The sequence below is a fragment of the Astatotilapia calliptera genome, chromosome 1, assembly GCF_964374335.1.
Source record: "Astatotilapia calliptera chromosome 1, fAstCal68.1, whole genome shotgun sequence".
NCBI classification, from domain to species: domain Eukaryota; kingdom Metazoa; phylum Chordata; class Actinopteri; order Cichliformes; family Cichlidae; genus Astatotilapia; species Astatotilapia calliptera.
This window is the reverse complement of record NC_137422.1, coordinates 24,759,239-24,784,213: the sequence shown is the minus strand read 5'-3', so window position 1 is coordinate 24,784,213 and position 24,975 is coordinate 24,759,239. Positions and strand designations below refer to the sequence as shown.

The 24,975-nt window shown below is 40.2% G+C and overlaps 1 protein-coding gene across 1 annotated transcript in view; it reads left to right on the top strand.

Annotated features, from left to right (window-relative positions):
* Positions 1–24,975, top strand: part of LOC113023658 (chromodomain Y-like protein 2) — a 48,686-nt gene that overhangs the window by 19,806 nt on the left and 3,905 nt on the right. The window contains exons 2-3 of the mRNA XM_026169898.2: positions 14,020–14,626; positions 21,272–21,489. Of these exons, the coding sequence (XP_026025683.1) occupies positions 14,020–14,626; positions 21,272–21,489 (825 nt within the window). The remainder of the gene's footprint in view (positions 1–14,019; positions 14,627–21,271; positions 21,490–24,975) is intronic.

Here is a 24,975-nt window from a genome sequence, read left to right as displayed (position 1 = left end):
AACAGACAAAACTGACTAACTTTTGTCAATATCAAATAAACTGAGAACTAAAAGGAAATTCTCGATCTCTCCTTGTTGTATAGCTTAGCTTTTCAAACAGTTTTAACAGTTACTTTAGTCTGACAAAAGCCGAATGACGAATTAGCGCTTCCAGTCAGAGACTGAGGCTACGTCCACACGTACACGGGTATTTTTGAAAACGGAGATTTTCCGTTTAAAAAAAAATCCCATCCACACATAAAGGGAGAAATGAAGGAAAACGCTGCTATGAACATGCCAAAGCAGCAGGTGGAGCTAGATTCCTAACCGTGCAGAAATGTTGGCCAATCAGAAGTCTAGAAGCCTCGGTGGGAAAAAGTAAACAAAGCTGGGGCATAGAAGCAGAACCGAGTCGTATGTGTGGAGGGACAGTAACTGTGTGTATATGTAAGCATTTAAACACTGCAGAGAGTAGAATTAACAGTATTGTAGAAATTCATTTCACTGAAACAATAACTTGGCGCACAGTGTGACGTCAAAAAATGCGCACACCTTTGACGCTGCGTTTTCTCCGTTTTTCTAGTCCACACGTAAATGCAAAAACTGAGTTTTCAAAAATATCCACCCTGGCCGGAGTTTTTAAAAATCTTCGTTTTCAGTAACCAAAAACGCCGTTTACGTGTGGACGAAAGGTGCAAACGCATAGAAAAATCTGCGTTTTCAAAAATACCCGGGTACGTGTGGACGTAGCGCATGCACCAGTTTATTGTATTTCCAGACTTGCTTTCGGCACAATTTACAGTGCACGCTACTGTTTTTTGTCAGACTTGAAATAGCCGAAATACCTTCACACTACGGAACTTCTATGGCTCTTCCGTTCGACAATCTCTCCGGCATTGGAACCATCATCTGTTTTCTCTTCGGTAACCTTCGGTCACGCTCGGTTGATTTTTCTAGTCGGCACACTCATTTCCTCCATTACCCGGGTGGTACGGTGGCTGGCTGCTTCCCAAACAAATACACATGTGCGGCTTGGCACTTGTGCTGTACGTAACAAGTCACGTGACGTGACGCTGCGGCTGTGATTGGTTCAGCTCTGCGCTACGTAATTTGGATTGGCTGTTCTTTTTTTTTTTTTTTTTTTTTTTTTTTTTAAGAGGACAAGAGCGGCGAGGTCTATCGCGATAGTTTAATTTTTCTATCGAGAAAAAGTTATATCGCGATACATATCGTTATCGTTCTATCGCCCAGCTCTAGATAAATTGATCATATTTAAGATTGAAGCATTAATTAATGGCATGACTTCTTTGAGCAGTTTTGTGGGAATGGGGTCTAAAAGACACATTGATGGTTTGGAGGAAGTAATTATTGAAGTTAACTCATGTAATTTGGCATGTAATTTGGAAAGGGGAGCTAAGGAGAACTGTGGATATAAAAACAAGATCTGGAGGGCAAAGACAGTTCAGATAAAGCTTCATGTCTGCTTGGAGGAAACTCCTTCCAACCTTTCTAATATTCTAATATTCCCCATAGTTGTGCATCTATTTACCTTGTATGCATTTAAAGCCATTTTCAGAATCTGAACTGTAGAGAGTGTATCTGTTCCTTTCCTTTTTAGAAATCAAGAAAATATAAAATTTGACAAATGTGCCTCGTTTTTGGACTATGTTTACGGCTTGTGGCTATGGTTTGAATATATTTCACAACATATGGTGCAATGGCAACACAAGATGTGCATATGTATTGTACATAATCAGGTCATATCAAACTTTCAATGCCATAATAGTGTTTATGGGATTGAAAAGCTTTTAGAAGGCTAAATGTATTCTACTAAATAGGAGACTACAGTGAATTGTTTTTTGATCTCTGGCTTTTTGTTTCAGTGTGTAAAAGTTCTTGGGCAACATACCGAACCCTAAAATTGGGGTTTCGGGTTAAGCACTATGGGTGATTAGTAAGATGAGAAAAAACACACATACAGTCTATTTGTAGTGGTCAGAAGTTTGGGCTTTTAATGATACCTTTGAACGTTTTTTCCAGCGTCCAACATACATCTTGAATTACTTTAAAAAACAAGAACTTGGAACACAAGTTGGAATTTATTTTTATTCCACACAGGGTCTAAATGATACACATGGGCTCAAATGTGTATATATACACCTCATCTAATAATTTTGATTCATTGTCCTGTTGGAGCTCCCAGTGTCCAAGTTTGAACCCCCGTTTTAGCATGAAGTTGAAGAATTTCTAACTAGTCTTCCTCCTTTATTATTCCATCTGTCAAGGCTCTGTGTGCGGGCAGGCGGAGAGGAGGATCCAAACGCAGGACTCGAACATAGATTTGAGAATCAAAACCACAGCTTTATTGCTGGCCAGAAAACAAAACATAAACCAAACATGAAAACACAAGCTGGAACACACAGGCACGGTCTGAGGGTGAACAGACGTTAACGACGCGACACTGACATAAAGACACACTGGGTTTAAATACACTGAGGGAGTCATCAAGGAATTAGAGACAGAAGGGGGACACAGCTGGGAGAAATAAGACCTAACAAGACAGGGAGAGCGAAGCCGGAATACTGACATCAGACAGGAACAAGAACCTTCAAAGTAAAACAGGAAACAAAACACACTTTACTAAGACACAGACTAGACAGAGACAGACTAGACGCTGACCAAAGTCTACTAAATAATAATCATAATCACAACAGTATCAGATCATAATATAAAAAAAAAAAAACACCAAGATAACAGAAACACCAAGTACCAGAGAAACATAATTGAAACAAAAAGGAGCACAAGAGTCCAAACACACAAGAAGGCACATCAAAAACAAAATGAAACAAAAGCTCAAGAGTCCATGAAGAGGTCAGGAGACCGACCGTGCACACGGCAACGGCGGCGACAGGCAAAACAGTTCTGGAGGCCGACCGTGCACACAGCAACGGCGGCAATGGGCAAACAGTTCCGGAGGCCGACCACTTGGAAGGCAGTGGCAGCCACTGAGCAGGTCCGGAGGGCGGCCGCGAAGCCAGCGGCGGCGACAGGCAAACAGTTCTGGAGGCCGACCACTTGGAAGGCAGTGGCGGCCACTGAGCAGGTCCGGAGGGCGGCCGCGATGCCAGCGGAGGCGACAAACCTTTTCCGGAGGCCGTCCCCGAAGGCCATGACGCCACCTTAGAGGCCTGGAAAACGGCCGGCAGAGGCGAGGCGGAACGGATCGAGCTGGCTCCGACGGCGGCGTGGCAACTGCAGGACCAGACGAAGGCGAAGGAGCTGAGGCCGGACCAGACGAAGACGAAGGCGGAGCAGAGGCCGGACCAGAGACCGGACCAGACGAGGCTGAAGCGGAGGCCGGACCAGGCGAGGCTGAAGCGGAGGCCGAAGCCGGACCAAGCGTGGATGAAGAAGCGGAGGCTGGACCAGGCGAGGCTGAAGCGGAGGCCGAAGCCGGACCAAGCGTGGATGAAGAAGCGGAGGCTGGACCAGGCGAAGCTGAAGCGGAGGCCGAAGCTGGACCAAGCGTGGATGAAGAAGCGGAGGCTGGACCAGGCGACGGCGTGGGCGGAGCTGAAGCCGGACCAGGCGTGGATGATGGCAGCGGGACGGCTGTGGAACCTGACGGCAGCGACGCTGCAGGCGGTGATGCAAATGGTGATGATGTGAATGCCGTAGGCGGTGGCGTGAATGCTGCAGGCGGTGATGTAGGAGTCACAGGGGATGTTTCAGCAGATGGTAGCTGAACAAACTTCCCCGGACCGCCAGCAGATGTGAGGATGTGCTGGCTGGGTCCTCCAGGACCCTCAGCTAATGAGGCGTGGTGCTGGGCGGGCTCCTCGGACCCTCCAGCAGACGTGGCTTGAGGCTGGACGGGCTCCTCGGGCCCTCCAGCAGACGTGGCTTGAGGCTGGACGGGCTCCTCGGGCCCTCCAGCAGACGAAACATGAGGCTGGCTGGGTTCTCCCGAACCCCCAGCAGACGAAACATGAGGCTGGCTGGGTTCTCCCGAACCCCCAGCAGACGAAACATGAGGCTGGCTGGGTTCACCCGAACCCCCAGCAGACGAGACATGAGGCCGGCTGGGTTCACCCGAACCCCCAGCAGACGAGACATGAGGCCGGCTGGGTTCACCCGAACCCCCAGCAGACGACACTTGAGGCTGGACGGGCTCCTCAGGCCCTCCAGCTGACGACACTTGAGGCTGGACGGGCTCCTCAGGCCCTCCAGCTGGAGCAGATGCAGGGCCAGAGGCAATAGGGACCCCTGACTGAGGGTGGAGATGAGAGGCTGATTTAGCAGAAGACAAAGCTAACGATTCCTGCACTAGCTGCGCTACTGACTGGGCCATGGACCGTAATAAAGTCTGCAAAAAGTCTGATTGAGGTAGCGACTGAGCCATGGATAACTGAACTTGAGGTGGTAGTGGTGGTGGTGGTGGAGTTGGTGACTGGGCTACAGGTGGCTGCTGAGCAGGTGACACTGGAAACCGCGCGACAGACGGCTGCGGACCAGGTGACACTGGAAACCGCGCGACAGACTGCTGCGGACCAGGTGACACTGGAAACCGCGCGACAGACGGCTGCGGACCAGGTGACACTGGAAACCGCGCGACAGACGGCTGCGGACCAGGTGACACTGGAAACCGCGCGACAGACGGCTGCGGACCAGGTGACACTGGAAACCGCGCGACAGACGGCTGCGGACCAGGTGACACTGTAAACTGAGCTGCTGGTGGCTGCTGAGCTGGGGACACTGTAAACTGAGCTGCTGGTGGCTGCTGATCAGCGGACACTGTAAACTGAGCTGCTGGTGGCTGCTGATCAGCTAACTGAGCTGCTGGTGGCTGCTGATCAGCTAACTGAGCTGCTGGTGGCTGCTGATCAGCTAACTGAGCTGCTGGTGGCTGCTGATCAGCTAACTGAGCTGAAGGTGTGGAAATGAAAACTGCACCAGTCCGTACTACAGGAGAGAATAGAAGTGTGGTTGGATGATGATGATGATGGTGAGGGTTGCATTTCTTCTTTAAAGGTGGATCGAACGACTTGGCAATGAACCTTGGTAAAACATACTGCTGACATCGAGAGCACCAAGTGGCAAGGGCCTCCAGGAGAGCAGCAGAATCCTCCTTCCCTGGGCCGCCCATGCCAAACAGTTTAAAACAAAAACTGGCCCTCAGAGCTGTTACTATTGTTTTTAATCCGTTAATGTCCAGAAAGGTTATGGTGAACGTAGGGGATGACAAGAAGTTGTCTAGAAACACTACCTCTGGAAGCCTCCTGTAGTCATCCACAGCGTGAATTATGCGCCAGCAATAATCCCACAGCTGTGCGAGGTACTTTCCCTCTGAGGCAAAAGGTGAGTCCGCTGGATCCATCTTGTGGTCGCGTCGTTCTGTCAAGGCTCTGTGTGCGGGCAGGCGGAGAGGAGGATCCAAACGCAGGACTCGAACATAGATTTGAGAATCAAAACCACAGCTTTATTGCTGGCCAGAAAACAAAACATAAACCAAACATGAAAACACAAGCTGGAACACACAGGCACGGTCTGAGGGTGAACAGACGTTAACGACGCGACACTGACATAAAGACACACTGGGTTTAAATACACTGAGGGAGTCATCAAGGAATTAGAGACAGAAGGGGGACACAGCTGGGAGAAATAAGACCTAACGAGACAGGGAGAGCGAAGCCGGAATACTGACATCAGACAGGAACAAGAACCTTCAAAGTAAAACAGGAAACAAAACACACTTTACTAAGACACAGACTAGACAGAGACAGACTAGACGCTGACCAAAGTCTACTAAATAATAATCATAATCACAACAGTATCAGATCATAATATAAAAAAAAACACCAAGATAACAGAAACACCAAGTACCAGAGAAACATAAAGGAAAATCCATGATGCAAAAGTACCAAAACATAATGAACTCAAAATACTGGGTCCAACGGACCCAGAACCGTGACACCATCCACTTGGGAAATGTATCAGTACCACTGACACCAAAATAGCCTGAACATGATGCTACCACTACCGTTCTTAACAGTTGTTACAGTGTTCTTAGCTCTAAAAGCGTCAACTTTAGCAGTTCAAAAATAACGTTTGAGCCATTTGGCCACAATGACACTCTTTATCTTTTTCGTCCATCAAATTTTCACCCAGAAGGCATTTGTCATATTCATGTGGGCAGCTGCAAATTGCAGTCAGTGATTCTTTCTTGGTTGGCAAACTCACTTTACTGTGAACAGTGATGGTGGTGTTCCTGCAGTTTCCAGTTTATGGCAGGCTTGACAGTTGGTAGTTCCTGGGTTGTTCTTGAGCATCATAACCAATTTCCTCTTATCTGAGGGTGAGAGTTTGGGCTTTTTTTCCAGACTTTGGCAAAGTGGTAACACATCCGAATAACTTTTACTTAAGTTCAGTTGTTTGAATCACTGATCCGCTTTCTAATTGATCAGAGTATTTGTCAGTCTGGAGAACGCTGTCAAACAACACATAAGATAATGTTTGTGCTGATAAAGAGAAACTAGGAGTTGCAGTTAATGTTAAGGTAATATTTATTTATATAACAGGCTTAAAACTATAGAGTTCACTAAATTGTTTTACATTGAAAATATATAAGTATCCATTAAAACAGAGCAGAATCCACAAAATTAAAATAAAATAAAAGCAGAACATGCAATGCAATCTTCTAAAATTATGTCACACTGCAGCCAAGGAGAATAACTGGCTTTTTAATAAAGCTTAATTGCCTGTAACGTCTAGCACTGCTGATGAGAGGTTAGATTTGTAGGTTTGCTGCTGCTGCTGCAAAAGCACAGTCATCTCTGTTTTTTTAATCTAGTTTTAAGAGCTTGTGTAAAAGCAACTGGTTAGTTGAGAGAGCTCTTAAAGGTGAATGAATGTGAAGCAGCTCAGATAGATACAAAGGGGCCAGTCCATTTAAAAGTTTTAAAAGTGAGCAATAAAATCTTAAATTCAATTCTAAAAAAGACAGGGAGGCAATGAAGCATGAAAGGACTGGGTAATATGTTCATTCTTTTCACCCCTCATCCGTAAAAGGCTGATGGGGTTCTGTTGTTACCCTGCAGGGCAGGCGGACAGGAGTGTGGACCACCCAACTTTGTGAACATGCTAACTCAAGGAAAATGATACACTTATGGTATCTATTAAAACCCCCGGAGCGTCACGATTCCTGGAATATTACTTCTGAATCCTTTGTCTTTCTGTGATGAATATCAATACGAAAAATTGAGTTTTGGAATCAGTTTTATTCCTGCTATTTTTTGTTTTAGCTCCAAGCTTATTTCATTTTTACCCCATGGCCATAAAAGGCTGATCAGGTATTGTCACTCTGCTGGGTGGGCGGGTCTAACTTTCCTTAAGACTTTGGAAATTGATCCTCATCCAGGACTTAATGTAACAAAGGCGGGTTAAGCAGAGGCTCTCATGGATCTCAGCTGTTCAATCGTTTAATCAATCTTCATCACTAACAAGACATTCCTAGTCCTTGGCCTTGTCAAGTTAAGACATTGTAGGACTTTTAGCACCACTTACTAAAAGACTGCACATGTGCATGATGTGTGTTTATGCATGCAAGACAAAAGGGAGAAGAACGGTAGTGCACAGACCTTTGGAGATGGGCGGTCATTATAAACATAGCAGACAACGGATTTTGAAAGCTACAAAGGTTGTTTGAATTCCTTGAGTGTCTGAGTTTTCCTCTAACACAGGTCAAAAATCAGAAGTGAGTCTATGTACAAGAGTGAGAGAGAGATGGACAGAGAGAACAGAAAACTATCTCAAGTGTTGGTTTGAAATTCAACAATGACCTGTAAACAAACTCGGTAAGCGTCAGCAAGAAAAGCGGTTATGATCATGGTGAAATAGAAGGACAAATTAGTTTTTCGTTTTGTTTTTTCATTCTTTTAAAACCAGTCCGTGGTTTGCGTGGTGAGTGGATATCTGTAACTATAAACTACTAGAACAAAGCCCCATTATCCTTTGGTAACTGGATGCTGGCAAGGCAAGAAAACATTCATTTGCTCATGGCGAAAAAAAAACCATGTAGTGCTATTAGGGGTGGGCGATATAAACGATATATGATAGAAACGATATAAATTTGGCTAACGATAGAGCGATATAGTCAAAATTTCTATCGCGATAGTGCATGTTGATGATGTCATCAAGCTGCGCCTGTTTTGGTCGAAAGCATCGCAGCGGCTACAACCATTATCATCTGCAGATTATGGCGGGCGATAGTCATAGCAAAGAGATGAAGCACTTTTGAAATATGGGGAAAGCCAAAAACTGCCGTTCCTCCACTTCCGTAACATTGATTCATTAATGTTGAATTCTCTCGCAGCTGCTCTATTCCCATGTTGTTGCAGTATATTAATAACTAACCTTGTATTGTGGATGAATAATCTCAGTTGTTCTCCTGACTGAAGTTTGGCCCATGTATAGCATCCTGCTATGTGATTGCATTTGTCCCTGACCACCAGAATCCCTCACGTTAACTTTTATTGAGTGGAAAAAAAGTTAGCTGTGTCGCTAGCAATCACATTCACGTAGCACAATATTATATACCAGGTAGTCCAACTTCAGTAACCCTGCAAACGCCACTGCTGTTTAGTTTTCTGTCTTCATTTATGTTGGTAGCAGAGCTGTACGTTTTAATTAGTTTCAAAAGTCTCTCAGTCAGAACATGGTATGAAATGTTTAGGTGTAAACTAGCGAGCTAACTTCCTGTTAACTTCTAACTCCGTTAAATTTAATAAATTCTGTTTTCATGGATGCATGGATGTACAACTTAATTGTTACACCCGATAAAGCAGCAACGCTGATGATTTAATTAAAGATGAAAGAATTTAGACTGTTTTTAATTCTGTGTTCGTTTGACTTTGGGACCTGAAGCGGACGGAGTTTTGGACCCAGATTACTCCGCGAAGCTCCTCACTACGGCAGCCGTAATGCTCTTACAATCCAGCAAGCAGTGCGGCTTACCAAAGTTGTACTAAAACATTTTTTAACAGATTTCTGCACGCCAAAATCGGTTCGAGGTCAGTAAGCACAACCAGAATTCATACATAAGGCACACTCTCGATTTTTGAGAAAATTAAAGGATTTTAAGTGTGCCTTATAGTGTGGAAAATACGTTATACAGAAGAAAAGAATATATCGCAATATATATCGTTACCGCACATGCTTCAAATTATATCGCGATATGAATTTTAGGCCATATCGCCCAGCCCTAAGTGCTATCAGGAAACTGACTGATGTCTATGTTGATCAGATGATACCATGAATCATCAGTTACCATCACCTCTGGAGACAAACGCTTGTGTTGGACTGCCAGCCTCCTTGCTGATTGTTGTAGAACATTCAGGATCTTTACCTGTTTTGCCTTTGCGGTTGGCAGCAAGCTTATTTCGTCTGTACACCTGTGCAATATATGTTAGGGCGTGCTCACACTAGGCACGGTTGCCTCATTCGAAGTTTGAGCATGAATGTCCCTCCTCACTGCCTGCCGTGCTTACACTGTCCTTAACAATCTGAGCCTGAGTACGCATCAGTTTGTCTCAGCATCTCAGCTCTTCTCATTCTCTTTCACACACATGCATGCCTTCCTGTAGAGGAAAAGCAGGACTTTTTTATGGCATTCTCTAGGACAGTGTTGGCACACTGTCCATGGGCATATTTGTCATTTACTTGAATTGATAAATAATCAAACTGAACTAAGCATTTTTTTTTATCCAAGACATCAGTCGCACTAGCCAAAAGAATTGGATTGAGCACCTCCTTTGAGTTTTATTATTATGCTTTTATACGTCTCTTTAATATAGCACAGTGTAAACATTGCTACTTAGCCATGGAACTCCAATTATTTTTATGATAGCTCCCAAACCTATAATTAAAATGTAATTACACATAATGCAGTTAAAAACTGTTTAAACTCCTGCTTAGACTACTTGTCCGCTAAGAAGCTTTGCTCCGAGGCAACCCCAATTTCTGCTTTTCCTAAATGAGATCAGTGTCATATGTTTCAACTGAAGTTGCTGTGGAAATGATGCCTTCAGGGGATGTTGTTTACACTGTAGGTTGTTGGTGTAGCTTAGATGTCCATTTCAGTGGGATGATTTGTTTGGATGTGCTCAGCCTTCCTGTCTTAGCAGGTTGAGTTCAGTGTTTGGTAAAACCATTGAATTTGGAAATAAAATCTTTATCTAGATTAACTCTGAAACATTTTTGTAGTGATTTGTTAAATGTGTTTACTGGACTGCTCTCAATTATTTCATTTTAAATAAAAAAACTAAAGATTTCCAATTCTCCAATGGTGGTTGCAGTACCTTATATTTCTCAATCATTCCTTTTATGCTGATATTGCTGAACATAATATACACTAGTCACAAATTAATTTTATGTTGTTGTCATATGAATCTTGTCTCTTGAATCTTAGTGTTGACACAAGTTTATCAATAAAATGGTGCCATTCCAAGAAAAATTAGACAACCTAATGTAGACGCAGTTTTATAGCAAGAGCATTGTTTCAACATTGCACATTCATGCCACACATGAAGTCATTCTCTGCAGCAGATGCTTCAGCATCAAGAGTTTTTAAACCTCTCCTTTCTGTGTATGCAAGTGCACACCATGTTCAGGTTTTATCCTTCTTTCTCCTCTCAGCATGTATCTCTCTGCTTGGTTGCTAACTCTGACATTATCTTAGACTGTAAGCAACCTAATCATCTGTTCGTTTCGCTGCCACCCCTGCAGCTCACCCATCAAAGGCTGTTTACTTCTGTGCACGGCACATCTGAGAACATGATGAGCAGTTATTACCACAGCTATACTGAAGCCTCTGATAAAACCTCCCAGCCGATTAACACGGGTCTCATGACTCAAAACCTGTTTCTTCAGAAGAAGTCACATGGATATTTATTTTATATATTCTTTTTGTTTTATTGTTTTTTTTTTCTTGTCATTTGCAGTAAAAGACATAAAAGGTAGATTCAAAAATACTCTCACATCTGGCAGTGATTATTATGAAATCTCATCAACCTTTTGATGCTTCACATAATTGAGCCTTCCGTGTAACAACAGTGGAGCTTCTGTTTATTTGTATGTTTTAAAAAATGCCATCGGTGACAGATTTTACTGGGATATTTCAGTTTGCCGTGTATGTATGACTTGTTTTTGGTGTGATGTGGATATTATGGGTGTTTTGTATTCTCTGTGATGTGATAATGTGCATGTGGGTGTTTGCGATGGACCGAGGGATCAGACAGAGAGTGATGCCCTTATTTTTGTCTGGCGGTGACATTTTGCTGCTATTGTATGTTTTGTACTTAGTAGCTTTTATTTAAAGATATTGTGTGTTTTCAAAGTGAAACCCAGTAGAAGTTACATAAATGTAACAAAATACATAAATGTAATTTAACATAACATTTATTTACATACATTTATATAAATATAATGTTGCATAAATTAAATAAATGTTCTATTTTTTCTTTCATGTGAAAGCCTCTTTTGACTTGTAATTTCACCTTCAGTCTAATCAACACCTTTGCGAATCAAGTTGAATGCAGTCAAATTGAAGTGCAAATTAATGAGTCGTTTCATTGTTGAAGTGATTAGTCACACATTGTGTATACCACAATCATGATTCCACACTAAGAACACCATGGACTTTATATTGTTTATGCAACAATAACTTACTTGTATCCATGGTTTTGATTAAAAAAGAATGACAACCATTGACTATAGGCATTTTTTAAATTAAATCTGAGATATTTGCTTTTATGAGTGTCAGAAAGAAATTAAGTGATGTGTGTGTTTGCTTTGTACCAGTTGAATTTCTATTTTGTTACTCTGAATTTATTCCGTTTGCAACAATGACTTCAGAAGCACTCCCATTTTAGACCCCTGCCAAGAACAATTATACACACCTCGGTATTTTTCTCAAATAACTGATTTCCAATTAAATGTAAAAGTTTCTTCTTTTGCCTGTGTGCCACCTGTCCTCATCTCTTCTTTATAGAATTATAAAATACTGGCTCGTCTGGTGTTTGCCTCCAAAAAGCCCATTTTTAAGGTTTCATCATGAAAACAGCCTGCAGCTCATCTTGGCTTCACCCTGGTTCTTATCTTTCTTATACAGGGAGTTAGCTCTTATCTTGAACTTGACACATGTCACACAATGTTTCTCCTTTTTTTTTCTTTTTTTAACGATCTGGCACTCCTTGGCAATGTTTCAGAATATAAGGAATCATCTTCTGGAAAGCATACTAAATATGGTCAGGCAATTCAGTGTACCCATTTAGCTTTTGATTTTAGTTATGTGCAAATCTGGTAAATGACACAGAATCAGACCTCTGAAGGTGCATCATCATCAAGTTTATCCAAAGGTGCGGCACACACTTTCACAAATCCTTCTTTTTCATCTTTTTCAAGATAAATCAAATTTACCGGGTACAGATTGCTATCTGAATGTAGACAATAAATATATATATGCATTTTTAATTTAAGTAAAACAGTTCTGCTTTTTGTTATTTTCATGATAAACCAGGTTTTAGCCCAATAATCAAGCATTACCAGAGGCCTGTACTGTGAAACAGGAATTTATTTAACCCTTATTTAACCAGGAAGTCAACTCTTAACTTTAGTCTTAGATGGGTTTGAACCCTCTTAAGAGCGCTGATTTATTGGTTAGCAGGTAACTTCAGAGTTAACACGAAGTTTTCAGTGCTACATAGGTGGTTTTTGCTTGGGTACATGGTAAATTATGCTGAGGACCAAACCTTAATATATGGAGCAGGTTAAGTTCAAGTGATCAACAGGTATGAAATCAGTCTGCTGAATAATTAGTTATCTGAAAATAACACAACATTGCTAGAAGATCCCTTCTGAATCCTTTGTGTTTCCTTCATGAATATCAGTAAGAAAAAAAGATGGTTTTGGAATCAATTTTATTCCTGCTATTTTTAGTTTTGGCTGAAAGCAATATTTAATTTTTAATTTTTACTTAACTTTAAAGCTGATTAGGTGTTGTCGTAACCACAACCGGTGGGTGGGTGTTCAGGCAGTGTGGACACCTACGTTTGTGAATGCAAGAATGAGGCAATTTAGGATTTTTGAAAATGAAACCATAGGCACAATTGCGAAAAATCTCAGATAAAATTGAATCTCAGTGATCTCAAACCAAAGGTTAAAGATTAGAGGTCAAGTTTTATGAAAATCTTGTGAATGCAATAAATTAAGAAGTCACTTCAGATTTTCAAATCGATATCATATGTGTAAATGTGTCTTAAAAGTTTGAATCCCAGTTACCTCAAGGTCAAAGGCCAGGTTTTCTGAAAATGTTGTGATCATAATAAATTGAAAAAGGAGTCACCTAAAGTTTTCAATATGATAACTACGGTCGAATCTACTAAGACACAGACACTGCATGCTCTTTGTTATTCATTTAAGTTGTGGTCCCACAGAAGGATATTCATTTAGGTGCCAAAAAAGAAGCTGCTATACTAAGTCTGTGAAGAAGATAGTCCAGAGTGACAAGTTGCTACCATGCGAGCATGCAGTAACCTTCATTCCTTCAGTCAGATCAAGTCTCCACTTGTCACATCCAGTTTCAAGACTATGAAGTGATGATGGCTAAAATACTCATGTTCAGGCTTCAGGACAGAATGTGTGACACCATGGTGCCAACAACCATTTTTATTTTTTTTTCATTTTTTTATGTACTGTCTATCATCCGTCTTCTAGCTTTAGCTGTGTTGCTTTTAAGTTGGGCTGCTGCATAACTCAAATGGGTTCCCAGAAGAAGCTGGGAGGTGGTGCTGTGGTATTATCTGAACTGTGAACTCGGAGAATCTTTAACACCCCTATGCCATTGTGACTAAATATTGGAAATAAAAACAGGGTTAGAGACTCAAACACAAATGCATTAAGTGTTTTGTGATAATTTTTGTCATTAGAATATTGTCTAATAATCTGTTCTTCTATGTTGTACTGTTTGTTTTTGTTTTTTTAAAGGTGGAGCAGATCGTGGATAAGAGGCGGAATAAGAAGGGTAAGTGGGAGTATCTAATTAGGTGGAAAGGCTATGGAAGTAAAGAGGACACCTGGGAGCCAGAACACCATCTACTACACTGTGAAGAATTTATTGATCAGTTCAATAGCTCAAGACTGCACTCACACAAACGGCCCAAAGTTTCCAAAAACCGTGGAGAGCCCTTCATTCCTAGCCACCTTTCTGCAACAGATGACTCAAGAGCTAGATCTGAAGCTCGAAAAAAGAAAAGGACTAGTGGCTCAACTGTGGGGGTGAGAGTAGGGACTGTTCTAGGGATTGGAAGTGGAGGATCAGGAACCACTCAAAAGCAGAAAAAAGTGGGTGTAGGACCTGGAAAACATGCTTTAGGGGACAGAATGAGCAAAGCGATGACATTTAAAGCTCCTCCACCAGGCGGACCTCCGTTTGTCCCGTCATTGAGGGTTCCTCATAATGGACTACAGAACGGAGAGATGGACTCTCTCATGTACAGGACTGCAGCAAGGTCACAGCGATTGCCCTCAGACAGGGTGGATGGAGAACTAGGACATATGGAAGCCAGCGGACAGCAGTTTACTACTGAACTAGGTAAGTTGTTAAGAAAAAGCAGATAGTATGGTAAACTGAGATGAGGTGATGCTGGATTTTTGAGGCACATATTGTTATAGAAATATGATTGTTGTTCTTATGCATGCCCACTCAAACCCGTGCTCCTAAATCTTGTTTTTAAAACTTAATATTGGTACAGTAAGTATTTCATATATATATATATATATATATATATATATATATATATATATATATATATATATATTATAGAAAAAAGGTTTTGCTCATAAATATAGATTTATTGCTGTGTGATTACATCTTTCAACAACTTAATGCATTCTCATGAACTTCGAATTAATCTATTAAAGATGCGTAGGAGTGGGTGCTGGTTCCTGTAAGCCACCATATTGCCCTGCCATCTGGAATACAGTGGCCAAGATGAACACTGCTGTTCTGCCTAATCACGTTTTATTCATGTGTCTAAAGACTGGCTGCATGCCTCTACGTTACATTTAATGTAAAGATCATATTTTACTCTTTAAAACAATTTATGAGTATTTAACATTTTTGCATCTTTCTCAGTCTGTAATTTTCCTCCTCCTCTTCATCTGTATCCTCCACCACTTCTCTCATTTCCACCCCATCCTATTCCTCTTTACATCAACTCTCATCTCCTGAACTGAAGTCAGGGTTGTAACACACAAAAAATGTGTATAAACATTTTTTTTTATTTATTCCCCAAATTGTCGCCATTAGTTTTTGTCAGCAGATTAGACTTGCTACTGTCCTGTGCACAGCTGACAACAAGCCAACCAAACAGCAACAACAGCTTGTTAACCTTATGCTAGATACTATGAGGCTTGAGTGTCCTAAAAATCACACTTTCTCCCTGATAAACAGTTTGATTACATTCTCGCATCATATCACAATTAATTCAGTTAGTTTCCCTGGCAAAAACAGCAGCCCTCACCAACAGAGGAGTTCAAGAGATCCTCAACACCTCACCTCAGTATCACTGTCATTGGATAGAAGTGAGAGTCACTGACTCGTTGACTCAGTTCACAAAGTTTTAAAACCTTCTCCAGAGTAAATAAACGTGGAGTTGTTTGTCCTACAGTGTCCACTGTACCTGGATTTATGCACTTGAATTGGAAGTGGTAAGAAAACAGAATTCAGTTGACTGTAGTCTCAAATCTGCTGACATCTGGTGGTGAGATTTTACTTACTACCTCTTTAAGGAAGTGTGGCGTACAATAATTCCACCAAAAGTAAATAAAGTTCAAATAAATAATTAAAAGCCCAGAATTACCAGGATAATCACACCCATGATAAGTGTACATAAATTTCTGACAACGACTGTAAATGTAAAATGAATCCAGATTTGACCATAGCTTTTTTGTATTATCCCAACACCATGTCCTGTAGTGGCTTGTATATAGATAAGGATGATTTATTATATTTTTCCACCTCACCCATAACACTTACTACACCATGACAATAACCAGTAACCTGTAGTAGAAGTAATAGTGGCAGTAGTAGAAGCTATTTATTTATATATTTTAATGTTACCACAGTACCTCAGTCGCTCTTGTATCATACAAATGGCCTCACATACCTACTGTGGTTCTTTCGTGCTGATAACACCTTTGAATTTCACTCCTGGGTCACAGTCCAGTGCCTCAACCACTATAGTTAATCATTAATTATGTTTTTAAAAAGTCATCTTGATCTGTTTTAGCAGAAAATGAGAGAAAAAAGCTGAATAACTAAGCATACTAGTACATAGTTGTAGGTTGAGTGTTTCCATTTTGCTTTTAGTTCAGAGGATGTTTTAAATTTTCTGATATAAAGATACTAGCTTTATGGCCACTTGCGTCATTTGCTTGTTTAACTGTGAGTATCTACTGGCTTTACAGTCATGAAACATGCTATGTAAGGCTTTATATTGTCTTTTCATTCAGTGGCACTATAGCAACATGAACAAGATGACTGTAAATAAATATGCCAAAAACATGTAAACCATATTTACCCCATATAGAACTGATCATCTGGTTTGATTTTGTTTAAATTACTTCATAAATAAAGACAATTACACAATTCTGAGGTCAAATGTAAACAATTTTCACTTTTCTTTTTAATCAGCTTAAGTCAAACTAAGCCCTCTTCTTGCTTTTTGTGGATACAATTTTTCTGATAAGCCTAAATTTCCAGTTGCAAACTGAATTTCTATTGCTTTTGGATATGATGACATCACTGTCATGGTATGATCCACAACATATCAATTCAATTTCTCAGTTGTTCATTAATTTCAAAGCATCCTAATTTAACAAGTGATTGTGATACTTTATAAAAGTCTGTTGTTTATTTATGAGGATGGTAGGGCTGCAGCACTAACCCATCCTAATGGCCATCACTCTGGGAGCTATTATAGTTACTAATCTCATAAGCCTCAAAAGACTGCCCTGCTCACCTCATCCAAAATCCTGTGCTCCACCCATTAACCCGTTGAAGTCAAACGGGTCCCTGTAAAGATGTCACTATTTTGCAGATCATTTCTGAAATTGTTAGTTCTAGACTGGATCAGTTCTTATGTGGGATCCAAACTATCCAAACAACTAATCACAGTCAAGTGTCCCTCCAGTTGCTTCACTCAAGCTGTATTATTTTATATCCATTGTTCACATCTTATGATATCTGTTTAGGTTCTCAGCCATCCACGTCATGGTAGTCTTGAGACCTTGTCTTTGAGTGTTGGACCTCTTTTTACCGAAAGAAATCCGGTTACCTTCTTTTCAAGTGCTCAACACTAGTGGATGATTGCAGAATTGGTTAGGAGAAAACTTTTTCAGTATCTAGCCAAGTCAAGACCAGGTACATAGACCTGCTCGAGAACCAGAGGAATTGGAACCAGAGGAATGTACTATAATGCAAGATTAATAGGTTAGAGCTCAGGTTAAAGTCAGTGTTCTGAAGTGTCTTTTTACCTGCCTTTTTACCTGCCTAGATCACTGTAATAACTTACAGATTCTCTGCCAGAGAAATATAATTTTTGCAAGTGGTAATGCTGTACTTTACTAAAACCACTGAATAAAGCGCAAACTGTCCATCATATTGTTACAGGAATACCTGTGTATTGATTTGCTGATGCATAAAATGTATAAATGTTACCAGTAGATTAAAGTATCGCTTGCACTGCTGGAATTGCAGCGATTAGAACACAGAACTCTCATGGAGAGTACCTATTCAAGCAGTAAAATTAATTTCACTTTTTTATCTGCCAACAAATTAAAGTGATTCCCATTTTCCTTTATTAGATATTAGACAGGAGATGTGAATGTTTAAATGTTTCAGTTTAAAGTTTCGGAGCTCTAATGTGCAGCTGTCACCTTAGAACAGCGGCACTCTGCAATAAAAATAATTAACTTGAACTAAAATGTAGTGTTAACCTCTTTATTTGTGTAAGTGTTGCATTTCACTGTTCTGTTTTGGGGTTTGTTTGTTTTTTTATGTTCTTGTGAAGATATGACCTGAGTCACACCGTGCCACTTGGTGAAGAGTGCTGTAAAAATAAAATAGGGGAGACATGATGGAATTAATGAGCTGATATCCAGCCTCCCCTAGCACTGTCCTCTGAACCCACTGCTCCACCCCTCCCTTGCAGCTGAGCCTGCCACTGTTCTTTATAGAGTTTTAATTACCATTTTATCACCATCCTTATCATCTGTCTGTGACTGGAGTAGGTGGCACTCATAGGGATCACTTTTGTGGGAAAGAAGTCATATGACCTGTGAAATGCCCTTTTTTTTTTTTTAGCTTTGAAGTGAACATGCATAAAGCATAAGGCAGGAAGCTGGCCTTAGTGGAGAAAGCTGACAACCACCAATGTAATATCTGTTATTTCTAACTGGGGTTTTAAGTCAGGCCAGCTAATGCAAAGAAAGCCTGGCTGTGTAAGTGTGCAGTAAACCCCTCAGGCCACTAGTGTTTATTGATAATATTACCTCTGATGGAAGTAGTCACATAATGCATGGGGCTGTACTCTGCTTGAATTCAGCCATATGCTGCAAAACTCTTTGGCCCTTCACAGTGCAAATGGATAATGAAGCATACTACCAAAGCAACCCAGGAGTTTCTCAAGGTAAAGAAAATGGATAGTCTTCAGTGGCCAAGTTAGTCACCTGATCTCAGTGTAGTAGAGCAGCCTTTCTGTTACTGAAGGCAAAATTGAATACAGAAATACAAATAAACAAGCAGAAACTGAAGACAGCTGCAGTAGCCTGGAAGAGCATCTCAAGAGAGGAAACACAGCATTTCATGAACTACAGGAGTTCTAGCCTTATGGCAGTCATTAACTGCAAGATTTTACATACAAGTAAAAATATAAGTAAAATATTTTAAAAAGTCATAATATTTAAAATGATGTTAGCTTGTTGAATTACTTCCAAGTCTCTGAAAATGAAGACATAAGTATCAAAATGGTTGTAAGCACTTAACAATGTATGTAATAATTTAGTTTTGAATAATAGATGAAAGCCTGCGCTTCAATCACAGCTTTTTTGTTCATTTAAGTTCTGCTGTGGTGGTGCACAAAGTCAAAATCACAAAAAAAAAGTCATTGTCCAAACATTAATGGACCCAATTAAGGTGGTGACACAATTTCAGAATTGGCACCCAAAAAACCCCCCACAGTACCTACAAATTAGTTTTGTTTTCAAGCTTGCTCTAAAAAATAAATCAAATTAGCTTTTTAAATGAAGTCACTATTAGTCAAGTTTCAGATTGTGTTAATTAAAGAAAACAAATTCCCAATGTATGATGATTATTTAAAAGTGCATTCTTATATTTTCAGGCAAGAAATACTTTACTTTTATCTTCAGTCAACATGAACTTTATTGTTTAAGGACCAGAGTTTTGTCTCCATATTTTCATCAGTCATAAATTTGGCTGGAAAAGCATCACACCATTTGCTCTAGTAAAAAGACTCTTGTGTGCCTGAGTAATTTCTGATTTATTCTGGTTATTTTTTACCACAGCATCACTAGATGTTCTTAGATGAGGAACATGTGCTTTGTCTGACTCATTTTTCTTTCTGCCTTTAATCATTTATCTTGTAAAAGTCTACAGCTGAGAATGTGGTACTCGACCCTCTTGGACATTTCTTTTTCTTTCTCAGTGCAGATGAATCAGTGATTTCTGTGCATTAGATATTACACTGCTCCTGTACGTTAATGCTCCTTTGTGTGACAAGACCTGAAAATTACACTGATTGCTTTTAAAATGTGAACATGAGATTGCATGTAAATATAACTGTGGGCAATTTCCAAGGTTGAAATGTTAATGCAATCAAGTTGAAATTCACTGAATCACACCAAGAGAGTTGTGATATTGTGCAGAGAGAATACCCTTAGATGACACATGTATATGTAAAAGTAGGTGTAATTGTCCACATCGCATAATAACACTGGGAACGACTAAGAAATTCAAATTTAATTAAAATCATTGCTAGTATAAAATTATTCAGGCTAAAAAAACCCAAAACAAAACGCATTACTGAAAAAATAATCATTTTTTTGAGTTCAGATAATGTAGTATTTTCTAGACTTCTGTATATGGACTATGTATCTTTTTTTCTTTTCCTTCAGCTTTCAGCTCCAAGTATTAATAAATAATATTATAGTATAAAGAAATGTAGTAAAACTAAAAGGATGAATTTTTTTATTAGGAACTTGTAGGCTTGATAGGCTAAACACAACATTTATTTGATAGTTGGAGTAACTTTGCAGGCTTTGTTTAACACTGTGACATGAAAAAGACTCAGGCCACACTGTGGCAGCAAAGATAATTTGCTGTAAGGAAGGGTTGGGTGTTCTCCAGATTTCAAATACACTGATCGGGCACAACATTGTGGCTGCTGACAGGTGAAGTGAATAACACTCATTATCTCTTCATCATGGTAGCTGTTAGTGGGTGAGATATATCAGGGAGCTAGTGAATATTTTCTCCTCAAAGTTGATGTGTTCGAAACAAGAAAAATGGGCAAGTGTAAGCATTTGTGCGAGCCCGAGAAGGGCCAAATTGTGATTGTTAGACTAACTGGGTCAGAGATTCTCTAAAACTGGGGTTATGGGGTTTTCCCAGTCTGCAGTGGTCAAAATGCAAGAAAAGTGATCCAAGAACGAAACTGTGGTGAACCAATGATAGGGTCATGGGTGGCCAAGGCTCACTCACACATGGGGAGCAAAGGCTGGCACATGTGATCCAATCCAAAAGATGAACTACTGTATCTTAATGCTTGCTCAATCATCCAGGTAAGGAAATCCCAAAAAGTTGATTATATTCATCTGAATGTAACGTTTTCAGTGGAAGAAACATTTCGTCACTCATCCAAGTCACTTCTTCAGTCTCAGCGGACGCTTTTAAAAGGTCCGCAGTCTAACCAAACTAATATTTATCGAATAATTTCTCTGTGCGAAGTGCAAATCAAAGTCCCTTTTTTTTAATGCTCTTTCTTAAAAAATATATTTCACCCTTAAACTTGGATTTGGAAGCACTTTGTAATTGCAATAGCAATAATTGCAATAGCCAACTGTAATAGATTTTTTCTTTTCTTTCAGTTGCTGTCAATTATTTTAAAACGTTCTAGAAGACAGACTGACCTGTTCTGTCACTTCTTGTATGAATCAGGCTCACCTTTAGCCAATGGGAAGATGCACCTACACAGCTCAGTGAAGCGGAAGCTGGCTGAGGAGAAAGGCTACGTTTTTGACAAGCGTCTCAGGTACAACGTGCGACAGAACGAGAGCAATTGTCGATTTCGAGACATTGTGGTCAGGAAGGAAGAGGGCTTCACGCATGTCCTGCTCTCCAGCCAAACAACAGATAACAATGGTCTGACGCCAGAGGTGAGAACAAAAAAAACACACGAGTGCTGTGCCCATGTTACATTTTTCATTTTGATTAGTGCATGTCGGTTTATTTATATTTACATAATTTATATTTTGTGCTTCGCTGACACGTATTAATTGGTGTTGATTGTATCCTAGTTGCCATGGAGTTCTGTTTGGGGGAAAAAAAAGAAACCATGAAAGTTTGCCCAGTAACTGTTGTAGAGATGCCCTGGAGCTATGCAGTAGTTCCCTAACTGCTCAAGGGGAGTTTTTCAGGAGACGGTTTTAGAAAACTGTGGTTTTATTTGACAGCTGCCAGGTGTGAAAATGCTAGCTGCATAAATCTAACACAGGGCACTGCTGAAAAGGGGGCACAGTTTCCTCAAAGCTGCCTCCTAACAAACAAGGCTTCAACAAGTTTAGCAATTAGGGGTACATATAATGCAGTGTTTTGCCATCTGTTGTTACTGCAGCAAAATGCCAGTTGAACTAGTGAGGAAATTATGCTGCAAGATCATTGAGGAAGTCTTTATGTAATTATTCTTAGAGAGAGAACTGGATACCCTAGAGATAATCGCCAATGATTTCTTCATAGCTGTTTGCTATTTAGGAATATCACTCCCATTGCTTCTACAGGCTATGGTCTCCAGGAGGCATGGGCATCATTAACATAAACATTATTCATAGTATGTAAATGGGACAACTGGAATATTGTTTTGAGAATATAGTTTGGCTGTCATTAATTTCCCGACTTCTAAAATAGGAGTACCCTTAACTAGTTAATGAGAAATATAAACCAATGTTTGTTCTTTTTTATTTGCAGTGCATTCTCAAAAAATATATTATTTAAAATGTAAATTTGTGAGTACAAAAAGAAACTTTTAAAATGAATTCTGCCTTTTCAGTCTCTCCATTACTTGATAAGATTAAGGTATAAAATGACAAAAAGTTTTTGGTTGATTTCTTAATAGATTATTCAGGGCCTTACTGTTTTGAGAAACACTTCTGATTATGTGTAATGATATACCAGCTGAGTCTTCTCTACAGGCGTTTAGGGGGCATAATCTGTACCAAGCTGTGTCCTCCCACTTTTGATGAGTTTTCTTACGCTCTTGTCAGTAATTTGGTGATCACCTGCTAACTCCATGTCAGTCAAACTACCTTAAAAAAATCATAATCTAGCAGTGAAACAAACTGTAGATGTTGAACTTTATAGCCATAGTAACAGACGGTGTCTAAATCTGTAATTTAAATCGCTGATCAGAACCTGTAACCTATATTTGTATATTCAGGTTTTTTTGTGCATAAAGGTTTTATTTATTGTTTTTCTTAATGACCCTATGAAGTGAGAACAGAAATATTTGAACTCGGTGTAGAATTTGCTTCAAGTTGCATCTATTTGTGGTCGTTCTTTTTGCTTAATCAGACATGGTTATTATCAGTATATCCAGGTGTAGTGCTTCAGTGGATTAAAGTGTTAGGTTACCCTAGTTGCACACTTTCCACAGCCCATGTGTATGTCCACATGGGTAGAAGTGACTTGAGGGTGAATCAAAGGATGATTAAGGGTAAATGCAAGGCTGTCCGATTTACTGAGAGAGCACAGATTTGTCAGCACATGCCACACTACTGGGGTAACAACTTTGCATTTGCCCTCCAAGTAGACTCTAAATAGACTGGAAGACGGTATTAGTCCAAACATAGCTGACTTTGTGTGCATCAACAAGGCAGATACAACATAGACTCATTCGTCTAAAATATATCACTATAGTTTTACTCAGGCTTTGCTCAACGGAGGCATAAAACTCAAACTTAAAAAACTGGGTGAAGAGCTTGAGAAAGGCTGGAGCATGTGCATCTGCAGTACTTGATGTCATTTAATGGCTCTCTTCTATGCAGCTTTGTGAACTGTGATGATTCACTCGTTGATCTGGCTGCCTGCAGGATTCTTCCAGCCCATGATTGGTTGCTCACTTCCACACTCCAATCAACAACAAGCTGGTCTATTTAAATTTCCTATGAGTGATTTCAGTAACTTGCTCTCCCCAGATGCATACCAGCAGCTGAATTTTGATTTCTGTTTCAGTTTTAATTTAAAGGATTTAATGGAGATACTATTTAAACTGTTTAGTAATTCAAGCAATTTCCATACCATTTTACTGTTTATAGAGTAGGTGTATACTTTTGCTTGAAGCTGAAATATAATTATTATCCCGGATGACCCCCCCAAATTAAGTTCCTCAAAAGCCTAAGGGATGAGGGGAGTAACAACAGGGGAAAAGAAACTGAGAAAAGAAAAAGAGTAGCCCATGAAAATGTGGTTTTCATTTAAAAGAATAGAGCTGAAAGAGAGAGCTACACAGGTATACACACCAAACAAACGACAACCACAAACTAAAATACACTGAAAAGAGATTGTTAACAAACAAGTTAATAGAGAAAAAAATTGCTTTCGACAGACATTAGGTACTCAGTAAAAGCTCCAAAGAACCACTAATCTGACAGTCAAATCTCCGGCCAAAGACACTACTACAACTCACCACTCTCAGGGCTGGCCCACACACTGAGACCAAACCGCTTAACACCAGCGTTTACAGTGTTGAGTGGCTAATTGCTGAGTTCCTCCAAGGGAAATGGATGACAGCTGAGTTCAGGGAGAAACAGGACACATCCACATGCACGCAAACCCCAATATGTACTAATATACCCACTGACATTAAAAAAAAAAAAAAAAATCAGGGTTATTAATGTGGGCAACACAGATGTGTAATTAGCAGTGCTGCCATACAGGAAGAAGGTCCTGGGTTCAAATCCAGATTCGGGTCTTTCTGTCTTGTATTAGCATGTCCAAAAACATGTGTGGGTTAGGTTAACTGGCCATTCTAAATTAGCCATAGTATGAATGAACAGAATAGTGACTAGTGTCCAGGTTGTGACCGTTTCTTGCTCCATGACAGCTGCAGTGGCCTCCAGCTCCTCCTACCATACCTGACCCTGATCTGTATCTGCATCTCTGTTTTGTATTAATAACACGTTAGTACGCTAAAAACATTCAGCTGTTCTTTTTTTGTGCATCATTTGCACAGTTGTGGATAAACACTTTTTCTCTACCTCCTGTCATTTATATTTTGAGAGTAATTCATTCTGGTCTGTAACCATACAGAAAAACATTTATTTATTTTAAATTTCATCTGTGTAAAATTGAACCTCGTTAATAAATGAATGAGGTTCAATCTGTCAATGTTAACAGGTCTTTTTTTTAGAGGTCTATTAAAATATTATGGCATTAGCCACAAATTACATGCAAGCCAAAATCATCTGCCTTCGGCTCATAACCCTAGCAAACAGGATTTTCATCTTCTCAGATTGTAGGATGTGTCTCACATCTTCCACAGAGGGTGGTTCTGGCTTTGATACAGCATCATAAGCACGGCAGTCTGTACTTCACAAGCACCGAAGTGGCCTAAACTATGTGTGCACATGTGTGTGTACTTTCATCTG